Source organism: Episyrphus balteatus, chromosome 1, assembly GCF_945859705.1.
Source record: "Episyrphus balteatus chromosome 1, idEpiBalt1.1, whole genome shotgun sequence".
NCBI classification, from domain to species: Eukaryota; Metazoa; Arthropoda; class Insecta; order Diptera; family Syrphidae; genus Episyrphus; species Episyrphus balteatus.
In genome coordinates, this window is record NC_079134.1 from 5,783,705 (window position 1) to 5,806,347 (window position 22,643).

Sequence of the window (22,643 nt, forward strand, 5' to 3'; positions counted from 1 at the left end):
CAAATTTTAATTTGTACAAAATACCACCAGAGTAACTTGCTTTTACAATCAGTTAGTATTTGCTACGATACTTTGGGTTTGGCATACCCTAACCCATGATGTTAACCCAAAATTTCTATCATAAATTCTTATACTAGAGGTAAAAATAATACTAAACACTAAAGCTGCATGCCATTATTCTTAGCAAAAAATATTAGTTTTTTATTCTTAGAAAAAAATATTAGCTTTTGTAACTGTATTTAAATTATGTCGATATCTTATCCCAGTCTTTAGATATTCAATATATAGGTGTATTCTTGCCCATGTTAAATTTATATTTCGCATTCAAAATGCGCAAAAAAACATATTGTTCTACAATTTATTTTTATAAATGTAATTTCGCAAAAATCATTAGATTGTACGATGTTTGAGAAAATCCCCAGCAAGTAAAATTTAAAAAAAATTAGCATGCACAGGAATAATGGAAACAACTAGGTATTTTACATCCATCCTGAGCCTTAATATGTTACAGAATGAGTTTCATAGTAGTAACAGTTTAAGTATTTATTGTGTCCAAGACTAGTGGAATTTTTTTTTATTAATTCATATTATTTTTCTTTTGAATACAATTTTACATATTTTAACATAATGACCTTTCCCGTAAAAAAAAAAAACACATAATAGTGTCCCATCCGGTTTGTAGAAACTTTGAGAATCCATATTGATATTGAGTCTATATCAAATATTTGTAATTAAACTAAATAAAGTATCAAGATTATTCCTACCTCCTGAATCCTCTTGAAGACTTGAATCATTGAGACTCATTGCAGAAGTTGAAGCTGTTGTATTCAATGATACCGAATGAACAGACTGATCTGACTCCTTCCGATCTAGATGCTTAAAGTAAGCTTTCATTTGGGCAATAGACTTCTCATACTTTTCATTGCTCTTAATTGTTCTTTCCTTATATTTGGTTAGTAGAGCTACTTCATCCTTTAATTTTTGTATATCTTCTTCTTTTCTGATTAATTTTTTTATTTTGTAAAGCACTTCGTTTTTATCATCAAATAAAATAATTTTTTTATTTATCAAACGAAAATCTCATTATTCAAAACCTGAACGCGACATAAAACATGGGGCTTAAATTACCGGAAGTACTAAAAAGGCCGTACTAACTTTAAAACGTAACGGCGTTTTTTCCAAATCGCATTTATTAAAGATCATTGAATATATTTATCAAAACCTGAACGCGACAGTAAAGATGGAAGCTAAAATTACCGGAAGTACTCAAATTGCGGTACTAACTTCAAAAAGTCGTTTTTTTTTTCCTAAATCGCATTTAACAAAGATCATCGATTAAAAACGAAGTGCTTTACAAAATAAAAAATTTAATCAGAAAAGAATAACATTTTAAATCAAATCATGAGTTGGTTACATTGCAATAAGTGTGGTGTTCAAAAATCCTCAAGTAACACTGTGAAATTTTTCTGTGGATCTTGTTGTCATGTGCTTTGTGACAAATGCAATAAAATTTTAAAAGTTTGTCCAATCGACAAACGCCCTTTCAATGGCGTCGAAATAAATGCATCGATGCCACAAAAAATGCGCATCTACTTTGAAGACCCAGATAAATTGCTTACGAATTATCAAAAAGTCGTAAGATTTCAGTGTGAACAACGTGATTCGATTGAGTCGTTTGAATTTCCAAATACTGAAGATATACAAAAATTAAAGGATGAAATAGCTCTACTAACCAAATATAAGGAAAGAACAATTAAGAGCAATGAAAAGTATGAGAAGTCTATTGCCCAAATGAAAGCTTACTTTAAGCATCTAGATCGGAAGGAGTCAGATCAGTCTGTTCATTCGGTATCATTGAATACAACAGCTTCAACTTCTGCAATGAGTCTCAATGATTCAAGTCTTCAAGAGGATTCAGGAGGTAGGAATAATCTTGATACTTTATTTAGTTTAATTACAAATGTTTGATATAGACTTGTAAATTCTCTTGTTTTCTTTACAGTCAGTATGGATTCTCAAAGTTTCTACAAACCGGATGGGACACTATAATTTTCTATTATGTTTTTTTTTTTTTACCGGAAAGGTCATTCATTATGTTAAAATATGTAAAATTGTATTCAAAAGGAAAATAAATATGAATTACTAAAAAAAAAATTTCTACTAGTTTTAGACACAATAAATACTTAAAATGTTACTACTATGAAACTCATTCTGTTACATATTAAGGCTCAGAGCCTTAATTGGCATTCCATTGCGGATTCTTTCCTCAACCAAAAAGTGTCTCCAACTATCTCTATTCTATGTCTGCTGCTTCCAGTATCGCTCGGCATGTTGACTGAGTACCCCTTCCACTTACATGCGGTACCTTAGGCAAGGTCTCCTGTCATGTTTTTGTTCGAGTTGAAAACATTCCGAGTCGGAGCATTGTTGTCCATGCGCTCCACTTTTACTCTTTTGGCTAGGTAAGTGTCCTTTTACAACTCGTACAGTTTGTTGTTGAATCTTCTGGTCCAATCACCATCAATGCAGAAATATCCAATATCTAGTTGTTTCCATTATTCCTGTGCATGCTAATTTTTTTTAAATTTTACTTGCTGGGGGTTTTCTCAAACATCGTACAATGTAGTGATTTTTGCGAACTTATTTCTTAAACTATTGTTACATTAAAAATAAATTGCAGAACGATGTTTTTTCCTCATTTTGATTGCGAAATATAAATTAAACATGGGCAAGAATAATGGAAACAATTATATATTGACAGTGGCGTATTGAGGGGGGGGCTCAGGGGGCTCAAGCCCCCCCCAAGCCTTCCAGATCATGTTATTTTTTACCTAATTTCATTGTAATATATATGCTTGACTGAAACTTGTTCGTAAATCTTATAGATTTAGAGGCAGCTCAGATGCTCGAGCCCCCTCCAAATTCTGAAACGGCTATTTGTGTTTGTTTGAGTAAGAGCCTTAGCTGTAGCTGGGGGTTGGGTGGTTTTTTTTCGGGTTTAAGTCCAATTCGAAATTCTTCAGATCACTTTTTAGTATAATACGTACGTCGAATAGCATCACCGTTTAGTTTTGCAAAAGTTCTTATGCAATCTCAATAAACACTTCTTTCAAAAATTATATACTTCTCAAAGCTATTGGAAATAGAAATATTTGATATCTCAAAATCTTAGTGGTCATCATATGTAACTAATGGTTTCTTTCAGCAAATGCCACTTTGGACTTCGAATTCGGATTAAAAAAGCAACATATTATGAAAAAATATATATTTCGAATTAAACATCTAAAATAATTTAATGAAAAATTAGTTTCTAGACTTTCACTTTCTGCATTTTTCACTCATTTAAATTTTCTGATCGAATTCAATTCACATTATTTCGGTTTGTAAATTTGGTGCCTTTTTCAATGAATCTATAATTTTTGGACAAAATATTATCATAACTTATTTGTGTCTCCTAATTTTTACTTGCGATATAGGTACTATATATCAAGTTATGCATTCGTACAAAAAAAAAAAGTTGAGATAACATTTTTCCATGACATTACGATGGTAGACAATGCCAAAAAAGTGGGTCCCGGAAGTCCGTCTGTCTGTCTGTCTGTCTGTCAGTCTGTCTGTCTGTCTGTCTGTATAAGGAGCTACAGCCTAAACGGATGGACCGATTAATGTCAAACTTGGTATGTAGCGTTATTTGGCGACTCTCCAGAGGGGTTTTTGGAATTAATTTTTTTGGACCAAAAATAACGGTACATGTCATATACCGATTTAAGTAAAATTGAAATATCTCGAAAACGGCTCCAACGATTTTGTTTAAAAAATTCAAATGTTAGTTTTAAGCTAAGGTTTATCTTCCAATGAAAAAATTTTTTTTTGAAAATCATTATTAACGGTACCTGCCATAGAACGGTTTTTTTCAAATCCGATTATCTCCGAAATCTTTTTGTGAAGAAGCATGTATATAATTTAAGTATAAACCAAAAATAAAATTTCCAAAAAAATAATTTTTGGATTTTAAAAAAAAATTTGAAAATTTTTTTTTGAAAAATCAAATTTTCGAAAACGGGACATTGAATTTTTTTGAAATTTTGTTTTTAGATGTTGATTAGTGATTTCTACAAAATGGCATACCAATTTTATTTTAAAACTTTTTTTCCAAAAAATTATTTTTTTAAAAACGGCTCTAACGATTTTGAAAATTTTTTTTCTAAAAATGCATGTTAATATATCAATCAAAACTGCATACTTTTTTTGGAGGGCAATTCAATTTTAGATTTTATTTTATTTTTTTAAAAAACGAATTTTATTTTTTTTTTTCAAATTTCTATATAAAGTCTTAAAAATTTAAGCAACTTTAACTCTAAGAGCAAGTTCGTGCGACCCAGTCGTGCATTTTATTTCTTTTGAATTCTTCTTTTTTTCCATTAAAATTGCCGATAAAATGGCATCCAGCAGTAATAATTTAACTTCAGAAACAAAATTAAAAAGGATGATCCTTCAGCTATGACAGTTCGAAGCAATTTCGAAGTTTTTGAAATTGATCCAAATGAAGAATATGATATTTTATTTCACGTGAAATTTAAAAGTGATTTCAATTCACTTTCGGTTGAATTACGGAACATGGGCGTTTATATCGAAAATGGTGTTTGTCACACAAGAACTTTGAAAACAGTTAAATGCTACTATACCACTTTCAGTACCGCAGCACAGAGCTTCACTCTCGATCAAAGGTGAATATATTATTCGTACCCCTCTAAAAAATGTTTGAAACATTTTCTAGCCCCCTCCAAATTTTTTTCTGGATACGCCACTGTATATTGAATATCTAAAGACTAGAATAAGATATCAACATAATTTAAATACAGTTACAAAAGCTAATATTTTTTCTAAAATAAAAAGCTAATATTTTTTCTAAGAATAAAGGCATGTAGCTTTAGTATTTAGTATTATCTGCCTGGTGAAAACACAGCGTCGCTGTTGAAGAAGCTATTGTGTATTTGCCCTAAAATCGTTCTCGTTCTATCTATCTCACTCATTCAGTACATTGACTCAAGCCCAGAGGGCGTCTCTGTAGCTGTCAAACACTGCAAGCGCCAAACTGGTGTTAATTTCTTCATAGCGTTGTGTACTTTGTCCCGTTAGGTCGTGATTCAAGAAAAATCTTGTTCGGAAATTATAATTTATTGAAAAAAGTGATAAAATATTGAGTTTCAGTGTTTCAAAAACAACTTTATTTATCTAAAATGAGTTTATCACCAAATAAATCTAAAAAAAGAGATAAAAGTCCTCCTCGTTCGAGGAGAAGTTCTTCGTCGAGTTCTTCTTCCTCTGAGAGTGAGAATATTGCTTCACCACCACCTAATAAACGGAAGAGAGAAACCAATTCTCAAGAGTCAGCATGTATTAATCAGCGACTAGGTGAACTAGCAGACCAGGTGAGTTATTTGTCTCAATGTATGGGCATGTTTATGCCACCAGAAGAGGAGTTGAACCACGATGTCCAGTGGCAACCACCGGATAATTTTTTGAGTCATCCAGAATGCTCCAATAGAACATTGAACCTTGGTCAGTTAAGGACTGAGAGTGATGCTAGAGTCGTGCAGCCAGCGAAGAAAGAACACCTCGACTCCCTGGTCAGGTTGCAACATTTTGGTCTGCCAACTTGGAAGAGTGTGCGATAGACAAAGGCAATGAAAATGTTGGCGGCGACTCCAGGATTTGTTGAGTTGCAGGTAAATGACGAGCTTTGCATGCTCAGTAAGACAAAGGATTATTTGGTTTCCACCGAGCAAGTTATAGCAGCTCTGTCTAATTCTTTGTTAGAACAAAAGTCATTATTGAAATCAGGACTTCAATCAATTATTGACTGGGCTTTCAAGTCACCGGATGACTTGAACCCAAATTCTCTCTTTGAAAAATTTACTAATTTATTTGGTTCGTCATCTGGTTCTTATAAGAATACAGAATTAGCTCTGCAAGTTATATGCGGCAAGAGGGCTGAGTGCATTGAGGTGAGGCGTGAGAGGTTAATTTCTGAGATTTCTAATAGAAACATTCAGACTGCTATGCGAAATATTCACCCAAGCTCAGAACATCCTTTTGACAGGCAGGCACTTCAGGCTTTAATTCAATCTCTTGGTGGTCAGTCCTGGCTAAGCACTTCTTCTTCTTCTTTTCCCAGAGAGAGAAGACCCTTTCAAAATCAACGACCGTCATATAACGATAGAAAGAAGAAGAATGACGCTAAGTATAATTATAAAAGATCTGCACATAGAAATAATTATAAGGAAAGACAGGGAGATAATAGGCAGGACAGAAGAGGAACGACTTCCTTTCGCTCTAAGGAGAGCACCAAAGCCAATAAATGACTCACGAGAAGTTTTCAGAGGGGGGCAACTGAAATTTTTCAAAGAAAGTTGGTTGAACCTAGGAGCCAATTCTTTCATCATAAAAAGTATTTCTGGAGCCAGAATCCCTTTTTGTTCCAGGCCCCTTCTAGTATTTCCGACAGAAGAAGTTTTACGAAGATTCTCAACACGGCCATCTATAGAGATGGATCTTCAAATACAGGAAATGAAAGAATTAGGCATTTTAGAACCCTCTCCAAAAATCAGCCCAAGTTTTATATCAAAGATGTTCCTAATAAAAAAATCAAGTGGGGGAGTTCGTCCCATCTTCGACCTCAGGGGACTGAACAGATATGTGAAAGAAAAATCTTTCAAAATGATCTCTCACGCCTCAGTTCCAGAGTTTGTTCAGGCAAACGATTGGATGGCAAAGATAGACTTGTCTCAGGCGTACTTTCATGTGCCAATTGCAGAGAGCCATCGACCTTTTCTGAGGATTGTGTACAGAGGCGAAATCTTACAGCTGACTTGCCTTCCATTCGGTCTGTCGTCTGCCCCAAGGTTATTCTCAGCCATAACTTGTTGGATCGCGGAGATTCTTCGAAGCAAAGGTATTCGAATTTTAGTTTACTTGGACGACTTCCTTTTAGCTGGCCAAGACCTATCCAAGCTTACAATTCAGGTTGCGGAGACCGTAGAACTTTTAAGAGTCCTTGGTTGGTTGGTAAATTTCAAAAAATCTATCCTGACACCAAAGCAAAGCATAGAGTTTCTGGGCATTCAGTGGGATTTGAAGGAGAATCGCATGAGTATCCCAGAAATAAAAAGAGAGAAGATCAGACTGTCTCTTCAGATTTTAAGCCAGAAAAGGTTTTGCAACCTTCGTCAACTCCAAAAGGTCTTGGGTCAATTGAATTTCGCAAGTTTTGTTGTTCCTCGAGGAAGACTAAATTGCCGTTGTCTTCAAATATTTCTTCGAAAATTTGGGAGACGTGCAAGACAGACATTACCCATCCCGCGGAGGGCTTTGGAGCAAATAACTTGGTGGCTCGGAGCCACAGACAAGTTTACGACTATTCACAAACCAGCAATAACAAATTTCTTAGTAACAGATGCCGCAGACTCTGGTTGGGGCGCTCAATTGGACGATATAGCTCTGTCAGGCCAATGGACAGGAAAACAGGTAAGGTGGCACTCAAACATGAAAGAGATGTATGCTGTATACAGAGCTATAAACGCCCGAGCGGATCAGCTAAGAGGTTCACACGTTTTGCTTCAGACAGACAATCGTACTCTTGTGGCTTATATTCGCAAGGAGGGGGGAACAAGGTCAATTGGCCTATTAGATTTGACTTATCAAATTCTCCACCTTGTCGACCAGTTCGATATAACAATTTCTGCCTTCTACCTTCCGGGAAGGTACAATGGAATAGCGGACAGACTCTCAAGAGGGAGACCTATTCCAGAATGGCATCTTCTACCTGCAGCAAGGGAGTTAATCTTCGAAAGGTGGGGGGTCCCCGAAATCGATTTGTTTGCTTCAAGAAAAACAAAGGTGGTCGAGAGGTATGTGTACATAGATCCGAGAGATCATGCAGCAGAGTTTCTCAATGCATTCAGTCGCGACTGGAACTACCGGATGGGTTGGATATTTCCTCCACCAAATCTCATGCCGAAGGTGTTAGCTCATCTAAATCATTCACGCGGGACCTATATCATTGTAGCCCCCGAATGGACGCAAGTATTTTGGATGTCCGACCTGAAAGCTCGTGCGTTGGAGCCACCACAAATAATCAACAACCTGCGGAGGGTGTTGATCGATATGACAACCAGACTACCGCCTCCTCAGATCGAACATTTGAGCCTGAATGTATGGAAAGTTGGGGCTGGGGTGGTCAATTAGAACTATGGTCAAATGAAGAAAAAGAGTTGTTAAAGAAAGGATGGCGATTATCGACTTTAAAAACATACTTGCCAGCTATACGAGCATGGATAGCTTGGTGCAAAGTAAACAATTTTAAGTCAAATTGTCCGACAGGTCCGACTGTAGCTAGATATTTGGCTCATTTATTTTTAAAAGCAAATTATTCGCCAAGTACAATTCTTGTCCATAAGTCAGCAATTTTAACATATTGTGGCCCAAATGTCGATCATCTTTCTTCTCATTTTCTGGTAAGACAGATTTTAAAAGCAGTAGCATTAGCTAAAACCGCTACAAAGAAACTTCATATTTGGGATCCAAGGACAGTAGTAGACTGGCTGAGTTCAACGCAGCACAATGAGACCCTTTTTGAAGCATCAAGGAGGGTAGCGATTATACTATTACTTGCATCTGGACGAAGAGTTCATGATTTGACGTTGCTGAGAGTTTCCAATGGTAGTTTTATTGATAATGGGAGCGAAATCATATTGCATCCAGCATTTGGTTCGAAGACTGACTCAGCCACACATAGACAGTCGAGTTAGCAATTAATCGAACATCCAAACAAAAATATATGTCCGGTATTTTGGTTAAGACGTTTAGTAAGTTTATCTAAAGACAGAAGAGCACAAGTTAATAGTCTTGAAGAACTATTCATAAGTGTTAAAGGTCCAGTTAAACCAGCGTCAAGAACATTGATTGGTGGTTGGATACGTTCTATTCTACGCGAAGCTGGAATAAGTGATACACCTGGTATTGTACGAGCCGCAGTTGCTTCTTTAAGTTGGTTACAGAACCATCCTGTTGATGAGATCCTTTCAAGAGGAAATTGGAAAGCGGAAAATACTTTCAGACGACACTATTGCAAAAGTATAAATTTGAATTATTCCTCGAAGGAAAATAATCTTTTTGATAATTTTAAATCAAAGTAGAGTTATGAATTTTGTATAAATTTGAATTATTCCTCGGAGGAAAGGTACTTTTGATGAATTTTATAAAGTTTTTGTTTGATAAGTTTTATTTTTTATAAACATAACATTTGAAATATCGCGGAGATATCATGTTAAAAATAAATTATATAGACTATACTATATTGAAATATAATTTCTTTTGTTTTTTCATCATCATAGCGTTGTGTTCAAACACCAGCAGATAACAAACACGTCTTCAACAGCGACGCTGTGTTTTCACCAGGCAGATAATATAACGGTTTTACACTGAAATAAAACCGATATTATTTGCCGACCGAAAACACAGCGTCGCAGTAAGTTCCTTACTGGTGAAGACGCTATGAAGAAATTAACACCAGTTTGGCGCTTGCAGTGTTTGACAGCTACAGAGACGCCCTCTGGGCTTGAGTCAATGTACTGAATGAGTGAGATAGATAGAACGAGAACGATTTTAGGGCAAATACACAATAGCTTCTTCAACAGCGACGCTGTGTTTTCGGTCGGCAAATAATATCGGTTTTATTTCAGTGTAAAACCGTTATATTATTTTTACCTTTAGTATTAGAATTTATAATAGCAATTTCTGTTAACATCATGGGTTAGGGTATGCCAAACCCAAAGTATGGTTTTCTTAAATCCCCCACTGGTTCCTTCACATATATTAAGGAGTTCTAATAAACTTAGCAAATACTAACTGATTGTAAAAGCAAGTTACTCTGGTAGAACTTTGTACAAATTAAAATTCGAAGAATTTAAAGAATCTTCGCGGTTTCATTTTTTCCATGCATGATTCAAAAGAGGGGATCTTTTTGATCCCAAAATATCGAATAAAATAAAAACTTCAATCAACATAAACGAATTCAAAAGACTTATATTGTCCTATATTCGAGAGTGAGTTATATAAAAAATTCCTTTAATACTTAAATGTTTGAAACTGTATTGTGTATAAATTTTGATTGCAATTTGGTATGTATGAATTATTAAATTAACAATATTTAATTATATAAATGAAATGGCATAATCAGAGGCAAATAAAGTTATTACATTACATTTAAAAAAAAGTGTCAGAATCAGAAGACCATAACGCACAAACCGTGAGTTGCACACAGTGATTTGAATGAAAAGAGAGGGATTTGCTGATCAATAGCCATCTCAAACTAATTTAATACCTCGAAGTTATGGCTTTTCATGGTGACGTTTTTATTAATACGTGGCGTCGGTGTCCTTTTTTGACGGCGGCATATACTTGGTTTTGGCTTTTAAGCCCATTTTTGATTCTTTAGCTACTATGCTCAAAAAATCGCCACGATACTTTTAATCCTCTTCCACTTCGATACCCACAAAATCGCTATTCACATCGAGCTATGCGTTCTTGCGATTATGTCAATTTCGTGTTCTCTCGAATATGTCAATATCGGAAGCAGGTGGACTTTTGAAAGACTTGTCTGAAAACTTTTTTGTGCATTGTGGTGAAATAAAAAACCACCCGCAATAACATTAAGAAAAGAAGAAAAAGTGCAAATAGAAGTTAAACATTTCTCGAAACAAGTCAAGCTAGACTTTCCTTTAAATAAATCACCAATTTTGATTTAAAACTAAAGAACGAGTAGTAAGAGTTTATTTCATGAATCAGTTAATATTTTAAACTCGGGTATTTTTTCTTGATCTCGCATCCACAATGGACTTGTGAGCATTTGTGCTTTGATATACTCGGATGCTTTGAAACACTTTGTGCTGCAGAACATTTTTCTATAAGTAATGTCGTAAACTTTGTTGGTACTTGTTGAAATTTGATATTGTTTCTTTGGAACACTAGAAATGTAATAAGAATTTGCTTAAAAGAGTTTTAAAAACAATAATGATATGGTTATCTTACTTAAGAAGAACAGCATCACACAAAGGATAACCACATACTTTCAGAATGAATCTTTCTTCCACAACATCTTCGTAGTGGCATTGGTTAATGTCTTTGATCTGTACTCATTTATAAATGATATAAACAATAATTGTCGGTAACTTTGACAAATTCGGTCTTACCATTTTTAGAAAGTCTTCAGGTGTTACATTAGATTGAAGTAAGTGTTCTACAATCAGTTTAGCTTGAGCTTTGCATTGTCGTTTTTTTAATACCGCTTGTATTAGTTGTTCTTTGCTGTAGATTTACAAAATTCTTGTTAAATAAACTATAAATTAAAGTAGTTATTTACCTTGATTGTCGTTTTGGAGATTTACTTCGACTTCGTTTATTTTCTGTTGCTGCCATATTTTCTATGTTAAATGTGATTTCATCAAGTAAAAAAAACTATACAAATTGTGGGTAATTATTGTATAAGAAGATCTAAATTTTAAAAGCACTGGATTTTGTTGTTTATTAATTTTAATTTTATTTATTTCATTAGTGTTTTTAAATTCAGTTGAAACTTTTCTTTTTTTATCAACAAATAAATCCAGACGTCATTTTATTTTGACAGTGACAGTTCAGACATAAGTGACAGCGGTCAATGTGCGCGTTCACTTTTTCATATTTTTTCTTTTGATACCGGGGAACTGATCGCGTGATTGAAGAATCCCGCAGCTGTATCTTTTGGCTGATAACAATTTCAAGAGAAGATATTTTCTTCTGCAATGATGGTCAATCTTAAAAATATATTAGCCGTGTTTGAGGAATTTTTATTTTCATAAAGGCTAGGTGGAAACGTAGTAACCACATCGCGAAAGTTCCACATCTGAATGTTGAAGTTCTGTTTCGAATCTTTTTCATACAAAAACCCGTACCGCTACCGCAAACATTTCTGGTATGGGCAAGGCTTAACCACACAGGAGGGTATATGCGTTAGCGGTACGGGTACTTGTATGAAAAAAATCCAAACTGACATATCAACGTTCAGACTTTAGATGCGGATTTTTGTTCATATATTATTCATAATACCCGTACCGCTATACTGCATGTATCCTTCGGTGTGGCCAAGCCTTGAAAAATCACCTTGTAGCCCGGCATTGGGATGGGAAAAAGCGAACAGTTTAAACCGCTTTCGGTTTTTTTGCTTCAATCAACCGTTTTTTTTCGTATTTTTGCCCTCCCGGTTCAAACCGGTTTTTGCAAAAAAAAAAAAAAAAAAAAACGAAAAAACCAGCCAGACAAAAGCCATAACTACAATGACCTAAAAAGTGAAATTTTCAAACTCATTTTGTGATAGTTTTTCCGACCAAAAAATTTAAAATAATGATGCAGAAAGCTTATTTTTTGGTTTGAAAAACAATTACTGTAGTTTTTTCCATAAACAAAAAAATTTTTTTATAGAAATCAAAGTATATTTCCACACAATCTTTAAAAAACGGTTTTAAACTAAATAATTGCATTCCAAACTTTTCAAAAATCAGAAATTTTTTCGGTAACTTTTTTGATTGAAAAATAAGCTATTTTTTCAAATTAAATTCGTCAAAAATCCAAAAATTAATTTTTTGCTCAAAAAACATTTTTAATAGTTAGAAAACATAACAAAGTAATTTTTAACCAAGTTTTGTTAAAATCCAACTATTTTTTTTGATTTTTGACACCCACCCCACTTTTTCGCCCACCCTCCCCCTTTCCCCCAATTTTTTTGTGGGAAATTTATTTTTCCCCTTTCATATACCATTTATCCTAAATTTACCCACTACCCTTATGCTGCTAATAATTTTTTCAACTTTTGCCTTCTGAAAACCGGATTGGCACTGGCTAGGCTTTAAGCCTTAACTACATTGGTTCAAAAAGTGAAAAAGTACAAAAGTGAAAATTTTCAAACGCGAAACAGTATTGAATTTGAAATCTGAACTGACTATTACTCGTTGACCAGACACATTAAATCATTAACCCTTTAGGTCAATATACAATTGCTGTTAAAAAAAATTAAAGAATTAATTTTTTTTTATTCTGCACCTACTCGTAATTTTTTGTAAGTCCATTTACCTACCTACCATAGTGTAATTTGAAATAAAACCTATCTTCATTTTAAATTAATTTTCTTCAGTTGATAATTAAATATTTAAAGGCAATATTACACCTAAGCATATTAAATTGCCAACACCACAAGGCCCTGTGGCGCAATGGATAACGCGTCTGACTACGGATCAGAAGATTCCAGGTTCGACTCCTGGCAGGGTCGCGATTTCTTTTTTTTTATTTTCTTTTGGACTGTTGTAATATTCAAGAGCTTTTTTTATAGTTTTGTTTACAAATTTTCCATGTAGTAGATTAATGAAAGCTTTTTAATTTGACAGCTGGTTTATTAGACGTGTTTATTTAGATTAGATTTATTTGTAATAAAAAATAAAATCACTCTGCTATTTAAATCTCTTTTCTATAAGCGTTAATAAGCGGGATTTGAAGGACATTTGGGTTAAGATGATCTCAAATCGATAAAAAAAAATTTACCACGAGTGCTCTTTTTATATGATACAGTTTTATTTCGCTGAAATGATACAGTTTTATAATTTTTAATCTTTAAAATTTGGACTCTGAATCCCTTATTTTAATTTTTTAATTCTAATCCAAATTCTTAAGGCTTAACTACATACACCACTTTTTGAAAAAGTACAAAAGTGAAAATATTTTTTTTTTCTGGCTAGCGCAATTGTTTTGTGAAAAAGAGTATACAAATCGTTTATTAGACCAAAAAATAAGCTTTCTGTATCATTTGTTTTAATTTTTCAGGCCAAAAAACTATACAAAAATGCCTTTGAAAATTTTCACTTTTGTACTTTTTCACTTTTTGAGCCAATGTAGTTAAGGCTTTATATGATAATTTTATTTACAAAAAAATGATGATCCTTATTGAACATTTACGGCCATATTATTCACTAGTTTAAAAAATACATCTGGATGTAAATAATGTCAAATGTCAAAAATAAATCCAATTTCATAATATTCCCTACTTAAATCCAATCTTAAATCCAATTTTTTAAATCCAATCTCGTTAAATCCAAACAAATTTAAACTGCTCTCTGGAGGTCTGTTTAATTTTATAAATCCAGATGTAAAATTAATTTTCACAGTGTTCAGTTGTTTTTTCACGTATTTTGTGAAGGAAAAATAAAGATAAATGCAAATTATACAAAATTTATTGAATAAATAAAATGAATAAAATAATTTTTTTTGAGTGAATAATATGAACAAAAAATTAAATCCTTGGATTTATGAAATTCAGATTTAATGGATTGGATTTAAAATTAACTTAAATCCAAACTAAATCCAGAGTGAATAATATGGCCGTTACAATAAATTCATGTCCGTCAAACTGATAAAATAAGTAAAACGATTTATAAAACCTCAGAAACATGAACATGCCTTTTATTTTTCTTTATCAGTGAAAAGCTTTTTTTTTTTTTGTGTTTTATTTTATTTGTGATTTTGATTTGTGTTGAAGAAATATAAACCAAAAATGACTGATGATATAAAAAAGTATTTTAATAGTCTTTTACAAAAGTAATAATTTATTAAAAACCACCCAATAATATACAGAAATTAATAAATTCTATGAATTATTTTCTAGAGTCAATGGATTGTACCTTATTCTAATAACAGATCGCGACGGAGTACCTTTGCTCAAAGTAAGTGAAGAAAGGAATGTCGACTTTGCCTTGATGCCATCCTTTATACCAACATTCACAACAGCTAGCGATCAAGCTGGAAAACTAGGACTTGGTCGAAATAAGACAATAATTTCAATGTATTCTAATTTTCAGGTAAAAATTGTTGAGTTGTATATCATAATTACGACAGAAAGAAAATAAATATTGATTGCAGGTTGTCCAGATGAATAAATTGCCATTAATTTTAACATTTGTTGGGGCAGAAAATTGCAATACTGGCCATATTCTGTCACTTGAAAAACAAATTGATACCCATTTGGATGATATAAAGCTGGCCGTAACCGAACCTTAGGATGTTGTAAGTTAAAACAAACAATTTAAGTCTTCTTTTGTAAATAAGTCAAAGATATAAAATAATAAACTGTTGATGTAGAATCTGATTAAATCGATAAGTTGTTTTATTAAAAAAAAAAAAAATACTAGGAATAAGTATTTAAAGTAGCTGCTTAATTACCTACTTACTTAGGATGACCAACAGGATGTAGGAACAACCTCAGGTTAATCACTGGTATCCTCACGGGCCACTGTGAATTAAGAAGGAATCTAAACATTTTGGGTCTAGTAAATAGTGCAACATGTAGATTCTGTAGCAAAAAAAAACGGCATTTTGAAACGCCTCTTATGCCCCATGGGGGCATTTGGAAATGCCCCATACGGAAATTCCTCGCGTGGGGCAGTTGAAATGTGACCCGCAGTATAAAATATAGACTGTTAAGGATGGGGGGCCAGTATTCTTGTTTGGGGATGTTTTTCTTGGCATGGTGTGGGGCCATTTCATCGGATAGAGGGTATTATGGACCACCTTAAGTACAAGGAGATCCTAAGGGACACTATTCTACCTTTTACTGTGAAGGAAATGCCTTTAAAGTCAACATTTCTACAGGATTACGATCCAAAACATAAGACTAAGTCTGTGAAACCATTGCTATCCGTCCAAAAAATCGGTGTTATAGAATTGCCAAGCCAGTCCCCAGATCTGAATCCTACTGAGGACTTGTAGAGTGACTGGGAAAAGCGATTAACAGGTCTGATATCTTAAATTTGGACAAACTTTGGCAGGAATTTCGACGAGCTTGGTACTCAGTAACTTTTGAACGATTTCGGAGTCTTGTTACGTCTATTAACCGCTGGTTTTATGCTGTGATAAATAATAAGGGTTACCCAACCAAATACTAGTTATTTTCTTTTAACTGTGTTGAAATTTTTGTTAATTTGTTTTTGTTTTTAGGAAGTGTGCTATTTATTTTGTCCTAAAAAACTTGAGCTGTATTAATGATTTTGTTGTTATTTTTTGTTAAAGAATTCAATGTACTTAATTTCTTTTTTAATAAATCAAATATATCTGTGTTCTTACTTCCTCATTAATAAAACAGCACTTTTAAGTTAAAAAAGTGCGAAAAACTTTCATTTTAGAAATTTTAGGGTACATGTGCTATTTATTTTGTCGCCACTGTATAAGATAGGCTATCCAAAATACCAGAAATGTTTATGATATCTTTGAATTTTTTTACTTGGCCACGAAAAGGGGGTATTCGAGACACTTTTGGAGGTTTACCCGGTATGCCATTATAAGGTTTAAATTCCTTGGTGAGTCCAGCACACGGGGAGGTGCGGATACCTCCTTATGGTGCGTAACGCATTCCTCCACAAGTAAAGTAAAAAAAAGAAAATTAGGGTATTCAGTAGTACTAGTACTATGTCGGTGGGGCTCAGCGCCGAAAATATTTCTTGAGGAAATTGTAGACCACACTGTAAAAACAGTAACAAAATATCTGCCAATTGTTTATCCGAATAAATGGGCCCTATTGTGAATCTCCAGGGAATTTTGTTTCCCTCGGAATTTTTTTTGCGATCGTATATCTCCCTCGGAATTTATTTCCAGGGAACAAAATATCGTATAAAATGACGTTTAAATTCCCGTTGAAAATTGATTGCCGATAGCAATAAAATGCGAGGTAAACATTTTATCATCATTTTCTTTCCCATGTTTAAAATAAATGATACGGCTAAAATTTAACTTAAACAATTTTTTTTCTGTAAAATTTCTAAACCAAACGGAAACAACGTTTTGCTTTCGAAATTAAGTGTGTTTTCATAGCCATGTTGACGTGATAAAGGAAAGAAATCTTTCAATTCACTTGAATCGAATAGCAGAATACGGGTGATAGTCTCTTGTTGCTGACGTGTTTCCTGCGGTTATCCTGTCTTAGTGCATGTACCGATCTTTAAGCGGGGCTTATGAGTACCGATACCGCTCCTAGACACACAGCCCTTTTAAATAGCAAATTTCTAAAACCGACAGAAACAACAATTGCCATCGAATGTTGACTGTTTTCAAAGCCAATTGGTTGTGATTAATGAAGTGAATCTTTCGATTCACGTATCACGTATCCTCTCTTAGTGCAATCGAACAGCAGAATAGGGCTTGTAGTTTTCGGTGTCATTGGTTTATTTTTCTGAAATCTTTTATTTGTTATCGGCAATTGCTACAAGAATAATAAAAAAAAAACCGTAAAATATATTTTGGCAAGCATAGCTTCTTTTAATCGATTATTTGTGTTGTTTTTCATATTTTAATTTGTATAAAAAAAGAAGAGTACACATATATCATGTATAAAATATAATTATGTAGTATCTTAAATTTCTATTTTGAATAAATGTCATTTTGTCTTTTTTTTTTTTAATATAATGATAACCCAAACTCTAAATAAAAAAAGTATTTAGACCTGTTATTGCTTTACGAAATTAATACCTTAGAAAAAATTAGTATACGTTCTTTTGCGTAAATACTTTTACAATACAAATATATTATATTATTTTGGTATGTTGTCGTTGGTATTAAAATTGTTATTGAACACAGATCGTTTTATGGCGTTTAACTTGCGCCGCCCAAAAAACTGATTTACTTGAGTTTCTCCTTAAGCCAATCTTCAGTTAGCTCATCCAACTCACGGACTTCATAGACCCTGGTCAAGTCGACTTCACGTTGCAAAGCACTCTTTGTGCATGCATACATCATTTGTAATTCAATCTGTTTATGGAAAAAGTAGAGAAAAATTTGTAAGTTGAACTGAGTGGCAGGGATCTATACAAACCTGACTGTCTCTTGGAGTGTAGAAAATGAAGCACATTGGATATGAAATTCTTTGGTCATCGTGCACCATTTTGTACGTGTAGATAACATATCTCGGCTGATGTCCTGGCAGAACATCCTGAAGTTCATCGACTGAGATATCGTCAATAAGTTCGTTCAAAATGACCAATTGTTTCTCACGATCAATTTTTACTAAATAACAAAATAGGAAATTAATGAATCAACTAGGGAATGTTTTTTTTTTAAATTAATTTTAATTTTGGTGGGGGGCAGCACCCTCATTTATTCGGCTTAATTCAAGCTACAATAAATTAATCTAACTTAAAAACTAACTTATAGATAACTTAGGGGGTGATCGGGACATTTTAGAAGGCGGTGTTTAAGGAGAGACGTGGTGATGTTGAAATCAAAACAGACTAGGTTCGTGTTTATACTCCTCAACATTCGAGTGAGGGGTTCGTTGGAGCTAAAGGATGTACGGTGGGAGGACAGATAATTAAGGCGAAGGTTGTATTGAAAAAAATGGAATTATAGAGAGTTTGAGAGTCAAAAGATCCGGTTAGAAGTCGATGAATAAATAGAATATCGTTTATAATTCTTCGTTCTTCTAAAGTTTTCAGGTTAATTAGTTTAAGATGATTTTGATAAAAAGGGAGGAAGCGAAAAAAGCGAAGTTGAATGCTTTCGATTCTAGCTGTGTGGACATGGTGACCAGACTTGTGAGGCCTATTCAAAGATGGGTCTAACGAAGGTTATACAGAGGGAGCGAGTCACATAAGGGTTAGAGAATTCTTTGGACCATCGTTTAACAAAACCGATGACTTAGTTGGCTTTCTGTATCATGTTATCGATGTGCATTAGAAAATTGAGTTCTCGATTACATATGAGACCAAGGTCTCGAATCGTTTCAACAATGGGAATGGGTTGATTGTAGAGTACATGAGAAGGTCATTGATTTGCTTTTGGTTACATTTAATTCGAGACAATTTTTAAGAAACCAAAATCAAAAGCTTTCAAGGTCTGATTGGATAAGTTTGGAATCATTTACCGATGATATTGTTTTAAAAAACTTAGTATCATCAGCATACAATGAGATATGGGTGTGCTTTATGATCATATCGATGTCATTATTGGTAAAAATAAAGAGGAGGAGCCCTAAATGACTTCCCTGGAGGACCCCGGAAGTAGCGAAAAAGGGGTTAGAGTAAGCATGTCTAAAGCGCACTTTATAAGAACGGTTTTGGAGGTAGGAAGATATCCATTTTAAAAATATAGGTTCGAAGCGCAGTAAGTTTGAAAAGTATTAGACTGTGGGAAATTTTGTCAAAGGTCTTGCTAAAATCAGTGGAGACAAGGGTAAAGGATACGAATTCAATAAGGTTAGTGGTAGTAAATTTTGAATTAATACAGGGAGTAGGAACTAGGAAGTATAACAAAGGAATTGTAATGATCTTTTTTTTTCAACTTACATATCAATGCCGAGTTTGAGGAATTTTTCCTAAAGCGAAACTTCTTTAATTCCTCACGAACTTCATCGGAAATATCGCATATTTTACCGTCACTCTAAAATATATGTAAAGTAGGTTTATGATAAATAGATTAAAATGAAATAAATCAAATGGTAATCATGAATGGAAACTTTTTTTTTTGTCCAATTAGTCATCATAGGTTTTTGTAGATAACAAGGTTTTCTTTTTTTATATATTTACCATGATTGTTTGATTAACTTTGGAATGTAGATAGTTTTTTATTCAAAATTATTCTTAAATTATGTTTTGATGCAAAAACATTTATATTTGTTTTAAAAGCTATCGTGGCATAAACAAAACGCCCCGCAAAAATATTTTTTTTTGTTCGTTCGATGAAAGTTTTCGTTTTTTTGTGTTGGAGAAAGGTTTGGCAGAAAATGACGTATCGTAGTGACATTTGGTTTGGTAGTAGATTATTTAAAAGCTAAAAATACACTTGTGTTCAAAAGTTTTGATCTAGAATTTATAAAAGTGAAAAAAATGTGTGTTCCACTCCAAACAAATTTGAAGGAACGACCACACTGAATGTTGACTTTCCGGGTTGGAATTTTGCAGGTACTATTGTTAGGCCTTGTTCCTTTGGGAGGTGGTAAAGTGCTAATAGTGGCTTACTAGCGATTTTGAATGGAACGCACTTTCAACGAAATCAATGCGATTTTCATTAATACAGCCTACCCGAATAACAATTTTGCTTCTGTAAAGCTTTATACATTCTTCTTTTACTTCTATAAAGCTTTATAGAAGCAAAATTGTTAGTTGGGTAGTACAAACTTGTGAAGCAAGTCGGGAAATTAATCCATACAATTTATGTTTTGGTCACCAGTGAACTTTCTTGTGTACTTCGTGGTAAAAAAAATAAATTGGAGAGTTTTGCTTCACGACCACGACGTGATGTCTAGTTCAAGTGCAAAAACAAACAAACAAAATTCTATGAATTCACTTCACGACCCAACTAGCACAACAGCTTCTATAAACTGAGATCTCGCAGGTTCTGCTTTGTATACAGCTTGTATTGAGCTTGCTTCAGAATTTAATCGCTTATAGAAGTTCGGACTTGTTTAATAACTTCTAATAAGTTGTTTAAATACTGTTAAAGAAAGCTAAACGAAGAAAGCTTGTTTTTCGGATATGCTTGCTTAGTAAATTTATAGAGGCTTTACAGAAATTACCAAGTTTTTATTTGATTTTTGGTTTTGATATTGAATAATCTAGCTCGGACACTTTTTGGTTTTGACATTGAATAATTTAGCTCGGACATTTTTTTCTTTGACATTTCTGCTATTTGAACTGATTAAGTTTTTGATTTCATAAATGAATATACTAGGATGGCCGAGTGGGTAGAGTGATGGACTACTACCAAGCAGATACGAAGTTCGATTCCTGGGTGTGGTAAAGAAATTATATACTTTTCGAATTATTATTAATAGATATACTTAATACTAATGGAATGTTAAATATAATATCAGGTCAAAAGATAAAATTCATGATTTAAAACCTGCTAAAAAAGAATTCTTTTTTGTTTTTGTAGTTGTTTTTTTTTTTTTTAATTTCGATGAGACATGTATTAAAGAGCTATACAAGCTGTTCCGAAGCTATCTGTCAAATCTCAAAGCTTCGGTAGAGCTTCGGTAAAGCTTCGTTTAAGATCCTTATAGAGAGTCAAACTTGTATAACGTTCTCCTTTTTTCATGCCCAACAACCTTACTAAAGTTTAAAAGAAGCTGAAATGTAGCTTTTGTAATACCTTAACCGAAGCTGAAATGTTAGTTGGGGACTTGCTTCACAAGTTTGTACTAGGCTTATACTATGTTTCCACCTACGCTAAATCCGAGATTTAGCTAAGTAGATTTAGAATAAAGCCTTATACTACGTTTCCACCTACCCTAAATCTGAGATTTAGCTAAGTAGATTTAGCACAAATCTCGAGTTTTATTCTAAATCTCGGATTGAAAGTAGATGAAAATCTTAGATTTAGCGGGTAGCTGAACCCAAATCTGTGATTTAGCGAAGTAGATTTTAAATAAATCTCGAGATTAATTCCAAATCTACTTAGCTAAATCTCGGATTTAGCGTAGGTGGAAACATAGTATTAACTACATTGCCTCAAAAAGTGAAAAAATACAAAAGTGAAAATTTTCAAACGCATTTTTGTATAGTTTTTCAGGCTGGAAAATTAAAACAAATGATGCACAAAGCTTATTTTTTGGTTTAAGAAACAATTTGTATACTCTTTTCCACAAAACAATTGCGCTAGCCAGAAAAAAAATATTTTCACTTTTGTACTTTTTCAAAAAGTGGTGTATGTAGTTAATAGTACGTTTCCACCTGACCTAAATCCGAGATTTAGCTAAGTAGATTTAGAATAAATCTCGAGATTTATTCTAAATCTACTTCGTTAAATGGTGGATTTGGGTTCATCTACCCCAAAACCAAGATTTTCAGCTACCCTCAAACCAAGATTTAGAATAAATCTCGAGATTTAAGCTAAATCTACTTAGCTAAATCTCGGATTTAGTGTAGTTGGAAACATAGTATTAGCCTTAAATCTCGAGATTTATTTTAAATCTACTTCGCTAAATCTCAGATTTGGGTTCAGCTACCCTAAATCTAAGATTTTCACCTACCTTCAATCCGAGATTCAGAATAAAACTTCAGATTTATGCTAAATCTACTTAGCTAAATCTCGGATTTAGGGTAGGTGGAAACGTAGTATTACGGGGCCAACCCATCGAATCCGTCGTGTGCGTTACGTCGAAGTGCTCAACTGATAGCCCACCCGACAAACAATTTTGGCTCTATAAAGCTTTACAGATGCAATAGTTGCTGCTGTAAAGCATTATAGAAGCAAAATTGTTAGTAGGGCGATGCACACGTTCTTATGAGAACCGACCCATGAACCGCATCCGTCAAGTCCGTCATATGTATGGGTTGGTTCTCAAAAGAACGTGTGTACTTTATCGGCCTATCAATTGAACACTTCGACGTAACGCACACGACGGATTCAATTGGTTGGCCTCTTTACTCGGGCAGAAAAAGCATGAGCAGTTCTAGTAGTTAATGTACTAGATTATCTACTCACATGAGTAGAGCACTAACCTCAAAAGAACGGCGCTGTTTTAGGTATTTCGGGTTTTTTGTTTATATACAAAAACACTGTCTGCAGCTTTTTTGTAG

General features: G+C 33.7%; 4 protein-coding genes and 1 non-coding gene across 6 annotated transcripts; 3 read left to right on the forward strand and 2 right to left on the reverse strand.

Moving 5' to 3' along the window:
* Positions 1-1,014: 1,014 nt before the first annotated feature.
* LOC129905604 (RING finger protein nenya-like) lies at positions 1,015-2,143 on the forward strand. Of its 2 annotated transcripts, none has more exons than XM_055981132.1 (2): positions 1,015-1,921; positions 1,974-2,143. In XM_055981132.1, exons 1-2 carry the CDS (start codon positions 1,402-1,404, stop codon positions 1,979-1,981), a joined length of 528 nt encoding a protein of 175 aa, XP_055837107.1. In that variant the 5' UTR covers positions 1,015-1,401; the 3' UTR covers positions 1,982-2,143. The 2 variants fall into 2 exon arrangements, with proteins under 2 accessions (XP_055837107.1, XP_055837106.1); XM_055981131.1 differs by having other exon boundaries at positions 1,021-1,921; positions 2,003-2,137.
* Positions 2,144-10,797: 8,654 nt separating this feature from the next.
* Positions 10,798-11,688, reverse strand: LOC129905798 (putative RNA polymerase II subunit B1 CTD phosphatase RPAP2 homolog). The gene is made up of 4 exons (XM_055981364.1): positions 11,423-11,688; positions 11,253-11,367; positions 11,092-11,189; positions 10,798-11,027 (listed from the first exon to the last, which is right to left on the reverse strand). Exons 1-4 carry the CDS (start codon positions 11,476-11,478, stop codon positions 10,838-10,840), a joined length of 459 nt encoding a protein of 152 aa, XP_055837339.1. The 5' UTR covers positions 11,479-11,688; the 3' UTR covers positions 10,798-10,837.
* A 1,599-nt stretch (positions 11,689-13,287) lies between these two features.
* On the forward strand, positions 13,288-13,360 carry Trnar-acg (transfer RNA arginine (anticodon ACG)). Its single transcript has one exon. It is a non-coding gene; the product is annotated as a tRNA-Arg (tRNA).
* A 1,201-nt stretch (positions 13,361-14,561) lies between these two features.
* On the forward strand, positions 14,562-15,231 carry LOC129905326 (ragulator complex protein LAMTOR3 homolog). The gene is made up of 3 exons (XM_055980781.1): positions 14,562-14,679; positions 14,747-14,939; positions 15,001-15,231. The coding sequence occupies exons 1-3, from the start codon at positions 14,636-14,638 to the stop codon at positions 15,136-15,138; spliced, it is 375 nt and encodes a 124-aa protein (XP_055836756.1). The 5' UTR covers positions 14,562-14,635; the 3' UTR covers positions 15,139-15,231.
* A 2,132-nt stretch (positions 15,232-17,363) lies between these two features.
* Positions 17,364-19,836, reverse strand: LOC129906933 (glia maturation factor beta). Its single transcript, XM_055982928.1, has 4 exons — positions 19,650-19,836; positions 19,410-19,503; positions 17,942-18,132; positions 17,364-17,877 (listed from the first exon to the last, which is right to left on the reverse strand). Exons 1-4 carry the CDS (start codon positions 19,650-19,652, stop codon positions 17,749-17,751), a joined length of 417 nt encoding a protein of 138 aa, XP_055838903.1. The 5' UTR covers positions 19,653-19,836; the 3' UTR covers positions 17,364-17,748.
* Positions 19,837-22,643: the final 2,807 nt, after the last annotated feature.